Genomic DNA, 22,532 nt, shown 5'->3' on the forward strand with positions numbered 1-22,532 from the left:
TAGGAAGAAAAATTAATCTTAAAGGTATTATGGCTGGATCAAATAGATCGGGTGATCTTGCTGATGCTCAAAAAAGTATACCAATAGGAACAATTTGCGCAATCCTCACAACAAGTACAGTATATTTATCCTGTGTAATGCTCTTTGCTGGAACAGTTGATAATTTACTTCTGCGTGACAAGTATAACTCCGAATGAAATTTTAACTAATATAAATTGGTATTATTGAGATTTTTTTTAACATTTCAGATTTGGGCAGTCCATTGGTGGAAAATTGGTTGTTGCAAATATTGCATGGCCAAATCAATGGGTAATTTTAATTGGATCATTTTTGTCGACGCTGGGAGCTGGTCTTCAGAGTTTAACAGGAGCCCCCCGTTTATTGCAAGCGATAGCAAAGGATCAAATTATACCATTTTTAGCACCATTTGCTGTCTCTTCATCTAGAGGCGAACCGACTAGAGCTCTTCTTTTGACAATTGTGATTTGTCAGTGTGGTATTTTACTAGGTAAGGAAAAAGTATACAAACAAATTTTAATAAACTAAGAAATACTTATGTCGGGTTGGGGTCAAAATTTTGCCGAGATCAAAATTCTTTTTTCAAAATTCTGCTTTCAAAATTCTGTTTTACAAAATTCTGCTCTCAAAATCCTGCTTTTCAAAATTCTGTTTTTCAAAATTATGCTTTTCATAATTCTATTTTACAAAATTCTGCAAAAAAAAAATAGAAAAATAGGTTGGAACATTTTTAAAAGCATGCGCTTTTAAACATTTTCCAACCCATTTTTTAATTTTTTGCCGAAAATTACTATTTACTACTATTAAATCATCCAATAAAAGTGAATGTTGGAAAAATTTATTAAGAAAGGAATATTTTGTATCTTTCTTTTTAGTTTCAAACAGTTTTCAAAGGTTTATAGAAGTGAATTATAAGTAAGTCATTCACTGCCTTATAAAGAATATTTGCGATAGTTACACAATTAACAGTTTGGAAAGTAGTAAAGTTGAATTACACTAATGGATTAATGAGATGTAAGCGCATTGTGCTATACAAAAAAAAAAAAACACAGAATAAGCAGAATTTTTTTTAAATATACCTACCAGCAGAATTTTGAAAAGCAGAATTTTAAAAGCAGAATTTTGAAAGACAGAATAGAAAAAAATCAGAATTTTGAAAAACAGAATTCTCGTAAAAAAAGCAGAATTTCGAAAAACACAATTTTGAAGCCAGAATTTTGACCGGCTCCAACTTATGTCGTTTTCGATTGGTTGTCCGGAATGCTTCTGAAAGTGTTTTATTGGCGTCGGATTTCAGTTCTTCTTCTGCGATTGTTTTGCAAAACATAAAATTTCATTAAGAGCCAATTTTTCAATCTTCTAATAAACAGTCAGTTAACTGTTCGAAGAATAAAGTTATAAGGCTCATAAACAATCAGATAAAAACATTGAATTTTTCAATCAAGAATAATTTATTCTACAGAATAACAAAAAAAAATTGTCAAATTCAAAAATATTTAAAATTAAACGTCATTTTTATTCATGATTGTTTTTGTTTTCTTGTTTTCCACTGTATTTTTTTCAAAATTATTTCAAAACAGCTTTGACAACTGACACAATATTTTTTTTGAGATTATTACTTAGAATAATTTTTATTCGTCTCTGAAAGAAGCCGATAATTTAATTCTTAGGAATAAGCGTTCGGGATCGAAGAGCTCTTCCGGATTACCAATTGAAAACGAAATACCAAAGTACAGTTGCTTAAAAGAGTTTTTACTCGTGGTACCTACATATTAATTTTTCACATGACTATTTTAATATACAGCAATGATTTTCAATGCATAGATAAAATATGTATTCTATGTAAATCCAAGATTTTTTAATGATAGCCCGAGAGCCCACAGCAGATTTGGGGAGTGGAGGCATAACCAAACATGGGTCACATCATTGAATAATTACATTGGTTAAACCCCATCAATGGGTCACATGTATGCGTAGGTATTAGAGTCCTGATAAAGAATTCAAAAGTCTGGTAGGTTAATTTCACGGCATTCTATGGTTTATGGGGAGTATATAACCACTATAATTCATTAAGAGCCGATAGAGGGCAATACCTTGACTTCAAAAAAAGAGGTCATAGACGTTTTATTCGCGACATTCCCCTTGGCAGACGTTTCCGAAAATGGTAAAAAATCAGTGGTAGGACACCCAGAGAAAAAACGGATAGTAATTTTTAATACGTTCTACATTGAATCAATGGTGAAAAATATATTCATTAATTTTCTGAAAATCGTCCTATGCTTAACTTACAGTTTGTCACATCAATTTTTATAAGTGAGATGGCACAGTAGTTAAGCACAAGCTTGTCAACCCAGGTATAGCAGGTTCGATCCCCAGCGGATGCCAGTTTTACTTTTTTTTATTTTTTTTAATGTGTGAACAACTTAGATTTAAAGTGTGCTACTTTGATTCAATCATTTTCCACTTTAGGCTGAAAATGTAGTGATTTTTCATTGATTCAAAGTGGTTTCCATTGATTTTACGTTGTTTTTTGGCTCAGTGGAGGTAAACCACAAGTATGATATACAAAAAAAAATAAAAATAGGCATTCACCCTGCCAGACCTCATTGAAATCCGGAATGAATTTTCAGAAAAGCGTTAAGCTAATTTTCTTTCCCCTTAAATATGACCATCTGATGGTAACTCTTAAAAAATTATCACTACGTCTTGATAATATCTAAATTAATAAGTCCCAAACGTTTTAACCACGGCCTTACCCCCACCAGTCGTCCTTGAAGAGTCCCGAAATAGCGACTTTCATGAAAAGGTCAGAATATTTTTTTTTGTCTTAGTTTTGCATAACCATCTGATGGTAACTCTTAAAAAATTATCACTACGTCTTGATAATATCTAAATTAATAAGTCCCAAACGTTTTAACCACGGCCTTACCCCCACCGGTCGCCCTTGAAGAGTCCCGAAATAGCGACTTTCATGAAAAGGTCAGAATATTTTTTTTGTCTTAGTTTTGCATAACCATCTAATGGTAACTCTTAAAAAATTATCACTACCTCTTGATAGTAAATTAATAAGTCCCTAAGACTTTTGTATGAAAGGCGCTATTTCAGGACTCTTCAAGAACGTCTGGGCCCTATTTCATAAAACTACAAGACTAATAACACAGCCACACAAAAAAAAAGTAAAAGTTCTGACCTGTGATTGCGACTTAGTTTTTCATATAGTTTTTGGGTCGCTGAAACCGAATCTGAAGTCCGTTTTCGCTGAATCCAGATTCGAAGTCACGTCAGGTTTTTGAGATATCCACAAAAAAATGTAAAAACCAAAAAAACAAAATTTCTTATCTGGGGTTGCGTCTAGGTTTTTCATATAGTTTTTGGGTCGCTTAAACCTAATCTGAACTCTATTTTGCCGTATCACGTCAGGTTTTTGAGATATCCTCAAAAAATGTCAGATAAGAACTTTTTTTTTAGTTTAGATATTTTTTGAGGATATTCAAAAATCTGACGTGATAGGGCGAAATTGACTTCGAATCTGGATTCAGCGATCCAAAATCATATAGATTAACATATTCGCACACCCAGATCAGAGGAATTTTTTTTTGTTTTCGTGACATTTTATGAGGTTATCTCGAAAACCTGACGTGATGGAGCAAAACGGACTTCAGATTCGGTTTCAGTGACCCAAAAACTATATGAAAAACCTAGTCGCAACCCCAGGTCAGAACTTTTATATTTTTTTGTGTGGCTGTGTAATTATTTGTGAATTTACTTGTATGTTGTAAATTATCAAGTATCGTAGACTTGTAGCTACAAGTAAAATTCACAAATGCAGCGAATATTTCTTTTACATAAAAGCATTTGAAAAATTTGTATTTGCCATAGGCTTGTAACTACATAGGCCAGTCATTATGTCGGAAAAAACGGCTTAGAAATGCAAAATGACCGAGAAAGCTAAATTTTGGATATGTTGTAGAGGATGCTTAAAAAATCTTAACTTGAAGTTTTCGACCAAGATTTCCTATGAGCTTTTTCCGCCATTTTGAAAAAAAGGATAAAATTGGTTTTTTGACAATAACTCGGCTATCTGACGAGATGCGAAAATTTTACAAGAAGCTTTTTTGTAGCTTTTAACAAGTTCTACAATTAATGCATACAATTGTGTATCATATACCGTTTTCGAGATATCGATTAAAAAAGTCAAAAACTTAGGACATGCCATTTGTTTTTTGGCATAATCTATTTTTGGGTGATGAATATCGAAAAAATTATTAAAATAAAATTTGTAGACCACATTCAGACCTACAATGTCGTATTTTTATATTTTTTTTTTTGGACAAAAATTACGTCTCCTCCTCTGTGCCACGAAGTTCTATGTTATATGTTCTTTCTTTGTGTCTATCTGTCCTTCTCTTTGTCATTGTCTGGTGTTGTCTCAGCCAAATGGCCTCAGTTGCCGCGCTGATAAGTGTCAGTAGTTCGTACATTCATGTACGAAGTACTATGAATATAAAAAAAAAAGTATATTCTTAAAGGAGACAACATAGGCTAGTGAAGTAGGTACGTAGGATTTTTTTGAAATATTGATTTTTAAAGAAATGAGACTATTTTGAAGACAAAAATTCATTTTTTCGAAGAAGAAGGGAAAAGTGCCATAAAATCGGCAATATATAATATAATATAAATCCTACGTACTTCACTAGACAATGGTATTGTGAAGCTACACAAGAAATTTCAGCCCAAACGGTTGAGAAATGTAGGAGATAATTGGTCGCCCGATGAAAAAAAAAAATGGTTTTGAGAAAAACGAATTTGAAATTTTGATCGTAAAAATCTTGCAAAAATGATTGTTTTACCTTTAGTCTGCAATTCCTGGACCATACAATTGGCCTCCACATTGACGTTATCCTCTTCTGCTTGCTTCCGTGCCGAGCAACCCGCTCTACGAGCTTTTTTAGCCTCTTCTGTCAAAGATCGCTCGGAGAGCTCGATCCGTGTGGCATCTCCTTCGGAGCAAAAATTGTAGCAATTCTTTCCGATCGTAATTCCAAGGAGCATAATAACTTTTATAATACCACTAAAACCATCATTGAAGTATATGACGGCAAGGTTTGATGCAATATCCAACACAATTTTGCCACTAGAGACAGATTTCGGAGCAATAGACCATACCATTGCATTAAAACTTTCGTTCGAATTCTGAGTAAATCCGCCCAAGCAGCGCGTTAATAGATCATCACTACTCAGTTCTTCATAAATTGGTTTCAATGCTGTGAATAATTCGTTTGATATATTTGCCTCGTCATGTAGATATTTATTTCCGTCTCCAATTGCTTCTTGCATCTGCCAACGACACCAAGATGTGGGACCTTTGGGGCATAAATGGTGTTGGGAATTTTTATCTGTAGACATTTTGTGGTAAATCGTGGCCCAAATCTCATTTTTCATATCCTCAATAGAATTGGAGTTTCGTCGAATAGCCAGGCCATAATAAATTGTGAGTGCATCGATCAGTTTTCCCGTCAGTTTTCCTCTTCCAGCTAACTTTTTTGTTTTGTCTTTCGCTAATTTTCGGAGACGTGTACCCATTCTTTTTTGGACATGATCAATGCACTCTTTTTTTGCAACTCCGGGATTATGTTTAAGATGGATTTAAAGGTCTTGCAATCTCCATCTCCTACGTAATTTATGTACGTAACACCATTTTTCTGCTGCTCCGTCAACCTCCATTGTTCCAGCCGATCCCTCGTGATTGGCGTCGCACGTTGATTTGTGAGTTTCGTACCACTCACAGTACGTAGCTGTTCCTTCGTCATCTTTTCGGCTGCTACAAGCTTTACAAAACTTACTTTTGACTATTATATCGACTACTTTCCCTGAGTACCAGCCGATAAGGGATACTATGCCAAAAAGTGATGAGAAACCTCTTTTCCGCCAGGAACCATCGCCTGACACAGATAGTTTTTTTTCCTGAACAGCAGCATTTTTCATCGAAAAGGAGCTTACAGCATCAGATGCTTTTTTTATATTTTCAATTATCGCATCATAACTTTTTTGAAAAACTGGCGATTGCAGGTCCATAAAAGCACAAAATTTTTTTATGCCATTTATGCCGATACCCAAAAGTCGCATCGCAAGAACCATTCGTCTGTTGACTTCATAAGCCTTATTATTTATTTTTCTACAACTTTGTATATACTTAGCTTCACAATTCCCACAATTGACGACGATTATAAAACCCAATCCTTGTCTACTTGCTTCCGTAAATTTGACTGATTTGCGACATGTTCGGCAAACTAAATAATCAGATAGTTCAGAAAACACAGTCAAGAAACACATTATACGGTAACCATAAGTTGGATCATAGTCGGTACCATAATTATCTCCCATGAGCTTCAATTTCTTGGCGGACGTGCCAACGTATTCGTCGTTTTCTTCATGTAGATATCGATTAGAGCTGATGATACCTGGGTAACCGGTTACCCGGGTAGTACCCGGGTACCCGAGTAAATCGGGTAATGCCTACCCGGATACCCGAAACTACCCGGGTACCCGGGTACCCAACTACCCGATTACCCGACTACCCGATTACCCGGGTATAATTTGTCACTGAATTTATCTGTATTGCTACCCACTTTTACAAAATATTTTTTCACGACTAGTTAAATGCTTTTGAAAAAGTGATAAAGACAGTAATATAATTGTTTTTATTTGTATATTCGGTTACCCGGTTACCCGGGCACCCGGGTAATTTCGCTTACCCGGGTACCCGGTTACCCGGGTAATAGCCATTTTACCCGGGTACCCGGGTACTCGGGTAATTTACTACCCGGGTACAAGCTACCCGGCTAACCGAGTACCCGGGTAGCATTATACCCGGGTAGCATTATACCCGGGTAGCATTATACCCGGGTCGAATCATCGGCCCTAATATCGATTCAACACTTTACGGCCTTTTAGCCCTTTTTATGAACCATATGAACTCATTTTTAAAATTAATACTCATTACTGGTAACCACCACTAAACAATAAAAATAATATGTGCCTTCACATAAATCACGTGCTACTTGCAAAAGAAAGGGTCATTCTTATTCAATCATCTGTTACTTTCAACATACAAAAAATAGTGACATCTAGTGGTCGAAAAAATCCACATGTTGTTTTTATTGTATTTTGTCGATAAAGTAGAGTGCATCACTTTTGGCGCCAAATATACTAAATATTTGATAAAAAGTACTAAGCAAAAAACAGGCAAATCGAGATTGAAAGTTACTGTACAAAATTGCTTTTTACGATGACTAAAAATGTTTTTTCGTGCAAAATTTTTTTTGTACATCATTTTTGAATATATTTGGGACAAGTTAAGCCAAAAAAAAAAATTGTAAAAAAAAAATTACAAGGTGATATTACCCCTTAACTAAATGACTTTTTATAAAGAGTGTAATAACTTTTTACATGATGGTCCAGGCATATTGGTATTGGTTTTATTCGATCGGGCGTTAAAAATTACCTCGAAATCATGTATCATATTAATAAAAAGATTTCATTAGCTATACTATGATATGCAACAGAAAACCTCTTGTATCTACCCTCTTGGATGGAATATAAGGTGGCCCAATATCTCAAAATAACTCTTATATTGAGTGCTACCAATAATATAAATTTTATGCTTTTATCACAAAGTGCACGATTTAAGTGCTAAGCCGCCTCAATTTTGTTATACTTGTAAATTTTTAGAAGTAAAGCAAAATAATTTGAATTTGCCGGACTACAAATAAATGAAAATTTTTATGAAACAGAAAACTACAACTCCATACTTTATTTTCGCTTGTAACTACAAGTCTACAAGTACAACACTAATAGTTGTATGAAATAGGGCCCTGGTGGGGCTACGGCCGTGGTTAAAACGTCTGGGACTTATTAATTTACCATCAAGAGTTAGGTATCATTTTTTAAGATCAGATGGTTGTACGCTAAGGCTCAATTTATTCACTCTCCATTAAATTTAAAGTCACCATTAAAAAAGTGAAAGTTAAAAATTTGTATGCGATTTGACAGTTTTCTAATTTTTAATGGAGACATTAAATTTAATGGAGTGTGAATAAAATGGACCTAAGACAAAAATAATATTCTGACTTTGGTTTGAAAGTCGCTACTTCGGGAATCTTCAAGGACGTCTGGTGGGGATAAGGCCGTGGTTAAAACGTCTGGGACTTATTAATTTAGATATTATTAAGAGGTAGTGATTATTTTTTAAGAGTTACCATCAGATGGTCATATAAAGGGGAAAAGTCTGGGACCCAGATTTTTGTATTCATGGTGTTATTTTCCTGGTTTTTTGTATATCCTACATGTGGTCATAACTTCGACATCAAAAACATCACATAATAGCTGTGATTTTAAGGCATTATCTATTACAAAAATAATTCGCAGCTGCCGATAGGAATAGAAGTTAAAACGAGCTGCGGATAGAATTTTGAGAAAGTATATTATTTTTCTTTTCCTTTACCTTGGTGCGTGAAAATAAAGCTCTGTTCAATGTTGATGTTTGGGAAATCTTACTGCGGATAGTTTTGCCAAAAAAACACAGCTAATAATGTATTTGATAAATAATGTTTCAATCTCTTAAGACGCGAACGACCCTCTCCGTTACCATCTCTGTCTGTAAATAGTTTTTCATAAAACTTTTGCAACTTCAAGTTTATATCTCACCAATATTTTCTACTGTAGAAAATTGCAATGTTTCAGTTCAATACAATTATCCAATCAAATTTTATTAAATATGCACTAAAGTATTTCATACAATATTTGTTAAACATCAATCATACATATAGAAGCAACGTTAGCTTGACAAGTCAGTTTTTGAAAACTTATTGATGAAAATCAAATATTACACCCTTATAAATACAACTTATAATTTATAAAAAAAAATGAATAATTTTCGCATGTTTCCGAACTTAGGTAATGTGGATTTGTTGGCACCATTGCTTTCTATGTTCTTCTTGATGTGTTATGGATTCGTTAATCTGGCCTGTGCTGTTCAAACGCTCCTAAGAACTCCCAATTGGAGACCTCGTTTTAAATTCTATCATTGGTCACTGTCCCTAATTGGACTGACACTTTGTATTTCGGTAATGTTCATGACGTCATGGTACTTTGCACTCATAGCTATGGGAATGGCTATAATTATTTATAAATATATTGAATATAGAGGGTATGCAATAATTAAATAATGATATAAAAATGTATTCTTAATAAGATATCTTTCAGTGCTGAAAAAGAATGGGGTGATGGAATACGTGGAATGGCTCTTACTGCTGCTCGTTATTCACTCCTGCGATTAGAAGAAGGTCCTCCCCACACAAAGAACTGGCGCCCACAAATTTTGGTTATGGCTAAATTGAACGACAATCTAATGCCAAAATATAGAAAAATATTTTCGTTTGCAACACAACTTAAGGCCGGAAAGGGTTTGACAATTTGTGTTTCTGTACTTCCAGGAGATTACAATAAAATAAATTCCCAAGCAACGCAATGCAAACAATCGCTTAGAAAATTAATGGACGACGAAAAAGTTAAAGGTTTTTGTGATATTCTTGTAGCAAGGGAGATCGAAGAAGGAATAAGCTCAGTGTATGTATATATATAAATGTATATATATAGGAATATATATATATTAGGGTGGGTCAAAAAAATCGAAATTCTTTTTTTTGATTTGGTACTCCGAAAAATCGATTGCTAGACCCCTCTAGAATATACACACCAAATATGAGCTCTTTATATTAATAGGAAAGTCCTCCGCTTTGCAATTTTCCATTTTTACATCAAGCTTCTACTAAAAAAAATATTTTTTTTATTAATTGACTTTTTAGCAAATTTCTTTTCAGATTCTTGTAGGAAATTGAACGCTCTACAAAAAAGGCCTAATACACTTTTTTCGTTTATCTAACCGTTGAATAGATATTTGAGGTAAAAAAATCGAGAAAATCTTTAAAAATTCGTTTTTTGGTCTTAATTTTGTAACAAACTGAAAAATTATAATCATCAAACGCGCAAGACATATTCTTGTTGGAAATTGACTGCTCCACAAAAAAGGTCTTGTTAACTTTTTTCATTAATCTAACCATTCTAAAGATATTAGAGGCCAAAGTTAAAAAAAAATATAAAAACTTTTTATATTTTAAAAAAAAATTCCAATTCACTGAAACTTCATTATTTACAAATTAGCCAGATATATTCTTGTAGGGGCTTAAACGTTCTACAAAAAATTCCTTGGAATCAAATTGATTGCTTTAACCGTTTAGAAGATATTCGTATCCAAATCGCAATGCATACGGGTCATAAAAAAACTATTGAAATCAGTGAGTATTGGTTTGGATACGAATATCTTCTAAACGGTTAAAGCAATCAATTTGATTCCAAGGAATTTTTTGTAGAACGTTGAAGCCCCTACAAGAATATATCTGGTTAATTGGAAAATAATGAAGTTTCAGTGAATTGGAATTTTTTTTTAAATATAAAAAGTTTTTATATTTTTTTTTAACTTTGTCCTCTAATATCTTTAGAATGGTTAGATTAATGAAAAAAGTTAACAAGACCTTTTTTGTGGAGCAGTCAATTTCCAACAAGAATATGTCTTGCGCGTTTGATGATTATAATTTTTCAGTTTGTTACAAAATTAAGACCAAAAAACGAATTTTTAAAGATTTTCTCGATTTTTTTACCTCAAATATCTATTCAACGGTTAGATAAACGAAAAAAGTGTATTAGGCCTTTTTTGTAAAGCGTTCAATTTCCTACAAGAATCTGAAAAGAAATTTGCTAAAAAGTCAATTAATAAAAAAAATATTTTTTTTTAGTAGAAGCTTGATGTAAAAATGGAAAATTGCAAAGCGGAGGACCTTCCCATTAATATAAAGAGCTCATATTTGGTGTGTATATTCTAGAGGGGTCCAGCAATCGATTTTTCGGAGTACCAAATCAAAAAAAAGAATTTCGATTTTTTTGACCCACCCTAATATATATGTATATATATATTTCTCTTTTTTAATCAGAATACAAACGATTGGGCTAGGTGGAATGAAACCTAATACTGTAATTGTTGGGTGGCCATATAGCTGGCGACAGGAAAATAAACAAAGCTGGAGAACATTTATTCAAACTGTACGCACAGTTGCAGCATGTCATATGGCCTTACTAGTACCGAAAGGCATTAACTTTTACCCTGAATCTAGCCACAAGGTACATTTATTTCACTTTATTACATATAATATTTCATCTTTTCGAATGTTCATTTAAAAAAAAAGATATCTGGAAACATAGATATTTGGTGGATTGTACATGATGGTGGACTGTTAATGCTGCTCCCATTTTTGCTTAAACAGCATCGTACGTGGAAAAACTGTAAGCTTAGAATTTTCACAGTTGCACAAATGGAAGACAATTCCATTCAAATGAAGAAAGATCTTAAAACTTTCCTATATCATTTGCGAATAGAAGCTGACGTAGAAGTTGTTGAAATGGTAAATAACACAACTTGTTATAATGTTAGTAAAATCTTTGAAAAAAAATCATTTTTATATTCAGATGAACAGCGATATTTCAGCATATACATATGAGCGCACACTTATGATGGAACAACGTAATCAGATGTTACGTGAATTGCGCTTAAACAAGAAGGATAACTTTAAAGTTGTAAGTTGATATTATAGTTTTAAAAAACTGAAGGTCATGTTAAAATTGCGATAAAATGTTGTTTAAATTTAAATGATTAAATTTTGACATAACTGACAAACGTCAAAATGTCAATAGGTCTGTTTAATGAAAAAAATCTAGTACAGAACAGATCAGAGCAGCGCATGTTTGTAAATACTGTCAGAACAAGAAAGAACTGAAAAGTTCAACTTCGTATTTAACAAGATTGACAGTTGTCTATATCAGTTGCAAAATTTTTAATTCAAAGTAATTTCTTGAAATGATTTTTTACTAAAATAAAGGATTTACTAGCACTTTTAATATTCCCGTAATTTTTTTTGTTATTAATCAAAAACTCCAAAGAAATTCAATTTTTTTAAATCTTATTTTCTATCATTTTTTTCAAAATCAAACAAACAGCTGACAATTGACACTTTTCACTCACTTGCTCTACCCCAAAAGTAGAAGCAGAAAAACTTGAACTTTTTTGTGCTAAACAAATTCATGAAACATAAAATGACAGATTGTAGAACAAGTTGGGGTGAGTTTTATTTCATGAAAAACAAAAACTTGTACTTTTTGGATCTTTGCTGTTCTTTTTTGTGCGGATCAGAATCTTTAAACAGACCTAATGAATCAAACTTTTAGCGCAATTGACACACGGCTTAAGTATGGACAGTTTTAGAAAATGCGACTAAACCAATCAAAATCCCTTAATTGATAGCTGTGGAAATTCGTTGTAGATGAACTAAAAAATTATAAGATCTGGAAAATAAGAAAATCAAACAAATGTTTCTTCTTTTAGTCGATAAATAAATGCTAAAACCAATGTCAGTTTGAAGAATAGTGACAGCTATCTTAATTCTTAATTGTTTTCAATAACCGACGAAAAACGCACAAAAACCGAATAAACCACTCACCCAACTAATTTTTCAACTATTTTCCGACAAGAAACACGAAGAAAATTTGTTATTTTTCAATTAATAATTTTTTCAAATGATATTTTATGAAAACAAATTTCCTGTTTACTGCGATTGAAATATAAAAATTAAAGGACACTGGGCACCAATTTGGTGCCCATTTTTGACTAACAAATTTTGACAACGTTCGGAAGATATTACCTTATTTTGTATACTGTGGTTTGCTCCTGCCTGAGATATGTATTTACATTTAAATTTTACGAGTCAGGTACTAAAAGCATCAGAAAAATAAAAAGAAAACTTTCTCGGTTCATTTGCATTTCCAGATGTATATAATGACTGGACTCTCTACAAACGGAGATTGTCTTTCTGTAGATGTAGAAAACAAAAATTCTCTCACCAAAATCATAAAAGACTATGAAAGCCAAGAAAACTTTGCAGCCACAGCGGGTAATACCCGCAACCAGAAAACCAAAATAAAACTTTATCTTTTTTTATATTATCTGCTCTAATATATTTAATAAACTAGCCCAAAAAATTAAGGGAACAAAAAAAAAAGATTTTTTTAGTGATTTTCGACAGGCTGTATCTCAGTAAAAAAATGATCGCATCATGACAAATCAAAAAGTGAGTGAAAGCTACATTATTCTAGTTTTAGGATTTTATGACTAAATATTTTATTTCTAACGGTAAAATAGGTTAATCGTTGGAACTGTTCAAAAACCAACATTTTCAATTTTTTTTTTTTTGTTTTTACTTTTCTCATAAAAAAGTGGAAACATTTCTTCTGATGAAATGATGATAATTTTAAAAGAGGCTTCAAGATTATTTTTGTTTCAAAATTCTGCGATTTTTTTAGACTACAATATCAGTCCTCGAACCAAAAACCATACTTTTGACTTTGACTATCAATATCTCAACAACGAACGGATCACTCCACAGAAAATTTAAGGATACATTTGAAAATTTCATTTAATTCTCTACAAAGAAATTAAGTTTGCTTTGTTAAAAAAAAAATGTTTTCGTACATTTGATATCAATTTAGAAAAGCTATCAAAATAGGCATTTTTTACAGTTTTTTAGAAATCTGGCCTATTTTGATAGCTTTTCTAAATTGATATCAAATGTACGAAAACATTTTTTTTTTTAACAAAGCAAACTTAATTTCTTTGTAGAGAATTAAATGAAATTTTCAAATGTATCCTTAAATTTTCTGTGGAGTGATCCGTTCGTTGTTGAGATATTGATAGTCAAAGTCAAAAGTATGGTTTTTGGTTCGAGGACTGATATTGTAGTCTAAAAAAAATCGTAGAATTTTGAAACAAAAATAATCTTGAAGCCAAATAAATAAGCCTTTCTAAAAATCATTATCATTTCATCACAAAAAATGTTCCCACTTTTTTATGAGAAATGTAAAAACAAAAAAAAATTGAAAATGTTGGTTTTTGAAAGTTCCAACGATTAACCTATTTTACCGTTAGAAATAAAATATTAAGTCATAAAATCTAAAACTAGAAGAATGTAGCTTTCACATGCTTTTTGATTTGTCATGATGCGATCATTTTTAACTGAGATACAGCCTGTCGAAAATCACTAAAAAAATCACAATTTTTTTTGTTCCCTTAATTGTTTGGGCTATTGTATAATAAAGTCTAATTATTATTAAATCTTCTTGTACTTTCCATATGTGTAGTTAAAACTCTATTAACCGGATAATCGAAAATTTCGGATAACAGAACTTTTTTTCAAGAAAAAATGTATATGTTTTTAAGTTTTTAATAAACAAAAAAAGAAAACAATAAAAAAATGATTCCATAAAACGTAACAATTCATATTTTTGTTTGACGTAACAATTCATATTTTTGTTTGAACATACATTACAAAATCACAAGATTAATTACGAATATTATGAACTTTAAGGAAAATTAAAAACAAACTGTTGCATTATTGTGTGACAGGGGATTTAACCCGTTGTTTTTCATCGATTGAATTAATGTGAATACGGTCAACTAGCAGTATATCCTGATAAGTTGTTCCAGGATGATTCTACTTTTCAAAAAAAAAAACTAAGAAAATAAGACCCGCTAAAAAAAAATTAAATTTTTTTTTTATTTTTGAGTGCTGACTCCAAAGCGTTTCGCCGCACTACTTTTACAAAGTTCATTTATCAAATCCATTGTTTCTTGTATTGATAAAACCTTACGTAATCTTTTATTTGCCCTTAACAAAGAAAAAGCCATTACCAAGTTGCTTTACTTACGGTCAGAGATACCCAGAAAGAGATCGGAAACTTTCGTACGTCTTACTATTTCATGTTGTTGTAATTTCTTTTGTATCCGTGAATCAATGTGAAACCACAGTGTTTTTACGCATAGGTACATATCAGAGATCCAAATGAGTATGTTCGAACCTTCTCAATTTCAATTTTTTAAAATGATCGTTCGTGCTCGATCGTTTTCTCTCTATACTCGTAAATCATCTTACTCATAAACAAAAATACTCACAAACAAAACCATTGTTTGAACTCATGAGTATACTCGATCCTCAATACCCACGGACAAAATTACTCGTAAACAGATCGACTGTTCATAAACACTAGGTTTTACTCGAAATGATCGAAATTGATCGAAGTGATCGAACGTGATCGAAAAATCATGAACAGTTTGAACAATGAAAACAACCACTTCCAATTTCTACGCTCTATAGGTACCTGTTGCATATTTTTTTTTTGACGTGATAACGTCTTATAAATTGATGAACCATGGCAGCCACCACAAAAAAGTGACGCCCTTTTCTAACGTTAAACTCTCGCACTTTCGCAGTGCGGCAAAGAATTTCAATTCAAAATTAAAAATAAACTATTAGAGATACAAAAATCTTCTATAGCTTATTTGAAAGATAATAACCTAAAGCTTAATCCAAATGAAGGATTTTTGAAAATTCCATTTGCCAGGTGAAAGATGAGGGAAAAAAAGGAGGCGTCTGATACGGATTTTTTTCCAACATTCTGCGTTTCGAAATATGAATTTTTGAAAAACCACCTTGTTTTTTAGGGGTATTTTTGGATAACTTTTGATTTTTAGCTTTTTTTGGAGCGTTTAAAAAATCTCAAACTTATAGGACATGTAAGCTTTGGCCTTATACATGCATGTGCAAAAACTTGGAATTGTTTAGTGAGTTTTGACTGAATAACGGAAGAAACAAGTTTTTAAAAAACACGTTTTTTGACCGTTTTTAACCGATTTTCATCGTTTTTTATTTTTATCTTTTTTTTTTAATAGATACAGGAATAAAGTATAAAGTAATGATAGGCCATGACTACGACTATATGTGTGCGAAGTTTTAATCAAACAAAACTTTCAGATAACGGTAAAATAAAATTTTAGAATTCAACAGGTTATAACTTTTGACCAAGAGCAGATACTTATACTTTATTATACTTTTATGAGCATTCTGATACAATTACCTTTCATTTGGTATATCACACATAACGGAAGACTAACTACAAGCTACACAATGTTAAATCAAGAAACTTGCTAAAAACCTCAAAACCCCAGTGGAGATCTGTTGCCCCCCGAACAGCCACCAGTGTGGGAAGTACCGTAATCTCAGTCTGGAAATTCGACATGGTTGACTTTAAAAAATTCTAACTTCTCTTGTAGGCATCTTTGAAATGAGATTGATACGTCATATGAAAGGTGAATTAATAAGCTTTCACATGGTATAAAATTCTTTATAGGTCGTTGAACAAAAAAATTGATTCCATAGCCTGAGAACATAAAAATAAATGTTTTTTTTGCCTTTTTTAATGAAATTTGATCGAGTTCAAAAAATTCTATCTCTTTTTGTAGATGTCTCATAGACCTGATCGATATAAATATTTTGAGCTGAAACAATAAGCTTTCAGGTGATATAAAATTTTTATTATATCAAAAAAATGAATTTTTGGGTGATGAAAATGATTTTTTCACTTTTTTCATAAGAAATGATTTAATAAATTATTTTAATACTTTTTGCGCATTGTAAAAATTTAAAAACGGTTTTATTTTTTAGAAGAAATATTTGGCTTTTTAATGGTATATTTTTTGTTTTTGTTAGCTTTTAAAATAAAAAAATTAATATAATGAGAAAAGAAACAAGGTAATTTTGTTTAACTTTTTCTTGTAAATTATGATTGTTTAAAATAAATAAACGCTTCAATTGACTCATTTTAAAAGCACACAACCTGTTTTCTTACGACGTTATCACGTAAAATCATCGTCCGTAAATCGGCTTTATAGAAAACCTCTTCTTTACTTGCGATATAGGTACTATATATCAAGTTATGCATTCGTACAAAAAAAAAGTTGAGATAACGGGACATTGAATTTTTTTGAAATTTTGTTTTTAGATATTGATTAGTGATTTCTACAAAAAAAGTGATTAGTGATTTCTAAAAAGTCTTAAACATTTAAGCAACTTTAACCCTAAGAGCAAGTTCGTGTGACCCAGTCGTGCATTTTATTTTATATAGGTTTTCATGGTTGGTTGTTTGCGGTACAACTGCAATTAAAGCAGGTTATTTTAATTTTACAATTGTGGTTTTAGAAAGGGTTTATCATTGACTGAGTAAATAAAAAAGTAATTAGTCGTTAGGTAACAATACAAATGTGGTAGTGGAGAGTGCCTAGTTAATTTGTGCAGGTAGGTGCGTAATAGAATCATATCAATTATAATTACAATTTTTTCGGGTAGGTATATTGGGAAAACTAAAAATCTGCATGAAAGGGTTACTGTAGAAGGCTCTGGATTCTGGAATGCAGGTATTTGTTAAAGAGTGTATAAAAATCGGTGGTAAATACGGAGAATATGTTTACGTGAAAGACATGCTTCCCATAAGCAACAATATAAAAAATATTAAAGACTAATTAGTGGAAATAGTTAAAACAGAATGATATGAATGAAAAGTGTCATAATTTTTAACTTAATTTAATTTATTCAATTTTTTGTATCTAACATTAAGTTTTATTAAACTTTTCTTTTTTTTACTGTATTTTATTTATTTTTATTCTAATATGTTTTTCTTCATTTCATTATCTTTTCAAATGAATTAATTTTAATAAAACAAATGTGACTTGCTTTTGTGTACCAAACTGATTCTCTTTTATTTATGCTACAAGAAAAACCACCCTCGAACACTATGAACATTTCCTCCAGATGAGAGAAAAAATTTTTTTGTTTTCATGACATTTTTTGAGGTTATCTCAAAAACCTGACGTGATGGGGCAAAACGGACTTCGGATTCGGTTTCAGCGACCCGAAAACTATATGAAAAACTTAGTCGCAACCCCAGGTCAGAACTTTTATTTTTTTTTTTTGTGTGGCTGTGTAATTATCAAGTATCTATTAATGCACAATTGAGCAGGTATATGTCGTTTGCTTGGGTCATTGGTTGCCGCACTTTACTTTTGTTTGTTTTGTGAAGGAAAGCCAAACAATACACTAGTTTACAAAAAATATTTTTTTTTATATGTAGCTTTTTATGGCCTTGTCCAAACAAAAATTTGGCGTTCCGTCCAGTTACAAGCACAGTTGTGTACTCGTAATAAAAATGGGCGCCAGGTATTTTGTTTATGACTAACAAAATTAGCAAAAATTCCAAAACTAATTAATAAATGTACAACAAAAAAATTAAACTACTTTTTCGCAATATATTTTTTTTCACGCTACTTATCTTTATACGCCTCTTGCCTCCTATACTTCCTCGAAAATTTTCCCCAATCTCCTTCGTTCCTCGAAACACTTTCAAATTTTTTTTCAAAAAAAAAAAAAAATTCCTTTCTCCATTTAACTCCTTGTTTCGCAAAACTTTTCCTCGATTTTTTCTTCCTTCTTTTTCTCAAATCTCATTTCAATCTTTTCGCTTGGTAAGCTCACCAAAAAGTAAACTTCCAAGCTAAATCACCATCATTACATTCCTCCCTCGACCATTCCATTCTCTCACACATACATTCTTCCAATCAATCGTTTTCGTGATCGTCGGTCACGGATTCTCGGCTTCCGGGAAGCTTCTCTGCTTCTCTTAAGGAAAGCCACCGTTGTTGAGTCTCATCGAAACTTTACTCTCACACACAAACACGGATTCAGCAAGTTATTGGAGGTCTTCCAAAACTTGCCGAAACTAAATGGCCGAGTTCAGACCCAAACCCAACTACATTCTACGAGGAAAATAAACATAATTAAAATCAAGAAAAAAATTTCGCTGAGCATTCTCCCAGTTGATCATAAAAGATTCGCGTGTGTTTCGAAGAGCGAATAAAATTCCAAAATAAAACTTTTCGAGAAGAAGGGAGAAAGTCATTTCCCAAACTCAAACCCATTGTTCCGATAAGTCTTTTCTTTAAACTAAACTTAAAATTTAAGCGCGCTAATGACCCATTTTGCTTACATATCTATAAAAGATTTTCAATTACTTTACGTTAAAAGAGTTTACGTTAAAATTAAGTTTAATGAACATAAAACACGGGTTTTAAATAAATTTTCGTATGAATTTACTAGCTTAATTATAGCTGACTGTTATAGACTCTAACTTGTTAAATTAATTTTTTTATTTAAAGCTCATTGTTTTAACAAGAAAAAATTATATTTTTCTGACTTGTAACTTTTAGTACAACTTCCTGACACGATCAAGCTTTGCTGTATCTCACCCTGATTCACCAATGTTGCCGATATAAACACTTACGGGATTGTAAATGGAATGTTGTGTCAAAATTTGAAAGCGAATGGTAAAGAACTTTTCGAGATTTACTAGTAAAAGCAAATGAGATATACGAAACACGCTGATTTCAACTTAAGATTTCTCGAAGATGAAAAAATATATTAAAAAGATTAAAACGGATTGAGAAAGAAAAAACTTAGTTCTTTTAGAAACTGTAACAAATTAAATGCAAACAAATAACTAAACGCTAAGAAATATCCTCGAAAACTGGAAAAAAGCGAATATTTTGATTTTTTAATGGAAATATCTCAAAAACGTGATGTGATAGAATTTTTCTGACTTCGGATTCAAGCTCAGCACACAAAAAATCTAAAGAAAAATACATTAAGATTTCTGTAACAAAAAAAAATTTCAATTTTGTTGACCAGTGTAATTTAAAAGTTCCCATAAATGCTTTCTATTAGAAAAACAAATGTCAGTGTCATCATATGGACAGTTTGACGTTTGAGCACTCCTTGCATAAAAGCCCTATTGACAATTAAGAATAAGAAGTACAGGAATGGGTGTTTGAAGAAACCAGTGCGGCATTTTTTTCATTTAAACAAAGTAGTGTTAGTTACACAAACACATATGTATTGAACCAGGGACGGAGTGCATTAAGATGGTTGTTCGCAATGCGCAACGTTTTATGTACGTGAATTTTTTTTTTAAACAAACACGTTACTTATTTTTTTTTTCTTCTTCTTCTCCATTATCGACAATAGTCATGATCTCGGATGAGTTCACAACTCTCCCACTCTACTGCTTCACACTACGGCTCCGCATGTGGGGTTCGCCGGGTTAACCTCAGGAAACGTCGGCAGGCTTCTCGATTTTGAATTGTTCCATGTCTAAGACCAACTGAATGCAGTTGTCGTTGTATTTGTCTTCTCCATGAGTTCTTAGGCCTACCTCTTCTTCGCGATTGCGTTGGAACGTCGTAAGCGATCGCCTTTTGGACTGGGTTCTCAAGACGGTGTTTTTGACATGAAGACTTCCTCGGATTTTCTTTTTTTTTATACATCAGTTATCAGTTCATAGCCGAAGAGCTCTTATAGCAAGCACCGTCTTGCGACCATTTGCCAACACAAAACTGTGTTATCCGGCTCATCACTTAGTGCAGTGTTAGTAGTTAGTAAGCTTTCTTGCTTCTGATTCGATCAAGCTTTGTTACTCCTGCAGTCATACGAAGCATCTTCATCTCAGCTTTTTGTACATTGTCCAACATTGTGAACCGTACGTAAGTGCTGGGCGAACAACTGCAGTACAGATCTTTCTTTTCAGTTTAGGGGGCATTTTCCGGTCACAGAAGATGACAGAGTTTTCGCGCCACTTCATAAACCCTACACTTATTCGGTGGTTGATGTCGTTGTCACAAGAAGCTTGGTTGTTGGTCATAGATCCAAGATATTTGAACTTTTCGCAATTGGGAAGTATTATTCTATTCAGGTAAATGTCCGGAATAGGGCCGTCTGGTTCAGAAAATGGACAGCAGAGATATTCTGTCTTTTTCGCGCTTATCCGGTACCCACTTCCCTCCAGAACATCCACCCATACATACACGTGCTCGTTCCAATGATGTGGGATCTTCACTTATGATGGCTCCATCATCAAAAAAGAATAACTGATTCACTTTCGGATCCGTCACTTTTAATTCAAGCAGAAAGTCAAGGACTGTGATAAAGAGCAAAGGACTCAGGACGCTTCCCTGGTGTACACCGACTTTTATTATGAACTCTTCGGTGACTCCTGCGGGGCATTTTACCTTCGTTTTAACTTCCTCGTACGTGTCCTTGAAACATCGCGTATTTTGAATTGTCTAACGATTTTAAAACGTTTTTTTTTTAAAGAAAAATCGTTGAAAAAGTGCAACGCTGTCGTTTCCTCCCGCAATATTTAGAATCAGGTATAGAGAACCTAATATTAGTGTTTAACTACTAATTTGTTCGTTTTTTTTCAACCAAATTTTCAGAATTTCAGTATCTTCCATTTTTTTTTAAATGTACCTAGATAAATTAAAAAACCAATACGAAAAAATATTTTACATTTATATAGTTTAAATGTATTTTCAATGCAATTTTTTTTTATAATGGAAGGCAAATGCATTTATAAAAATATTTTTATAAGCCCGCTCTGCTGTAATAATGAAATAAAATCCTAAAAACTTCGGTTAAATCGAATAAAAAATACCCATGAAACATCCAAAAGCAAATAAATGAAATCGAGACCTTTACCCATCGTCTATAAGCGCTGCCGTTTTGAAGACATTTTTTAAAAGATTATTGACCTACAGAAAAAAAAATTTTCAATCTTCAAAACGATATCGTCTGGTAAAAATTAATTATCGCTTTTAAGTGAAGCAAGATTATAATTATAATATAATTAATCGATAATTACACTGGTCAACAAAATTTAATTTTTTTTTGCCACAAGAACCAAAATATACTTTTCTAGTAGTTTTTGGGGTGCTGAATCTAAATCAAAAGTTAGAAAAATTTTATTGGCCTCCATTTTTGAAATATTACCGTTATAAAATGCTAAATATCGTCATTTTGGCTGTTTTCGAGGTATTGTTTTTATGTGGGGTAATTTATTAAAAACTAATTTGTAACGGTGATTATAAGAACAGATATTTTTCTTTCAAAAACTGTTTAAATTTCCCCGATATCTTTTTTATTGCTCGAGATATCTTAAGTTTCAATTAATAAGCCAAAGAGAAACTAAACTTAATCTAAAGTTTAACTCACTGGTCACAGAATTTTTGCCACAAGAAACAAAATATACTTTTCTGAAGGTTTTTGGATTACTGAACTCGTATCCGCAATCAGACAAATTCTATTAGGCTCCGTTCTTGAAATATCACCGTTATAAAAAAAAACCTTTTTTTGCACTAACAACTGTTAAAAAAAGAAAACAAATTAGACGAAGGGAATTTTTATGTGAAGTTCTGCCAACTTTAAAATAAAATTTTAAATGTTTCTATGAAAAAAGTGACGATGTTAAGATAGCACATACTTTTTGAGCTGAAAATTGGATGAAAACCTAATTTTAAAACACAAAATCGGGCAATCGTAAAAAGTTCAAAAATTCGGGAGAAATACGAAAAATCGGGGAATCTGGCAACGCTGGCCGAATGGTTTTCAAAAAATTTTGATTTTTTGGTGGTCGGA

At 32.3% G+C, this 22,532-nt stretch overlaps 1 protein-coding gene across 7 annotated transcripts in view; it reads left to right on the forward strand.

The window, feature by feature from the left end:
- LOC129907232 (solute carrier family 12 member 6) overlaps positions 1 to 22,532 on the forward strand; it is a 758,459-nt gene that overhangs the window by 601,410 nt on the left and 134,517 nt on the right. For 6 of the 7 annotated variants that reach the window (XM_055983333.1, XM_055983332.1, XM_055983337.1 and 3 more), the window contains exons 12-18: positions 25 to 181; positions 249 to 508; positions 8,974 to 9,226; positions 9,283 to 9,645; positions 11,067 to 11,253; positions 11,319 to 11,534; positions 11,599 to 11,706. In XM_055983333.1, coding sequence (XP_055839308.1) covers positions 25 to 181; positions 249 to 508; positions 8,974 to 9,226; positions 9,283 to 9,645; positions 11,067 to 11,253; positions 11,319 to 11,534; positions 11,599 to 11,706 — 1,544 coding nt within the window. Of the gene's footprint in view, positions 1 to 24; positions 182 to 248; positions 509 to 8,973; positions 9,227 to 9,282; positions 9,646 to 11,066; positions 11,254 to 11,318; positions 11,535 to 11,598; positions 11,707 to 12,430; positions 13,338 to 22,532 lie in introns of those variants that run through there. The other variant, XM_055983338.1, reaches the window with a different exon arrangement.

The sequence above is a fragment of the Episyrphus balteatus genome, chromosome 1, assembly GCF_945859705.1.
Source record: "Episyrphus balteatus chromosome 1, idEpiBalt1.1, whole genome shotgun sequence".
NCBI lineage: Eukaryota > Metazoa > Arthropoda > Insecta > Diptera > Syrphidae > Episyrphus > Episyrphus balteatus.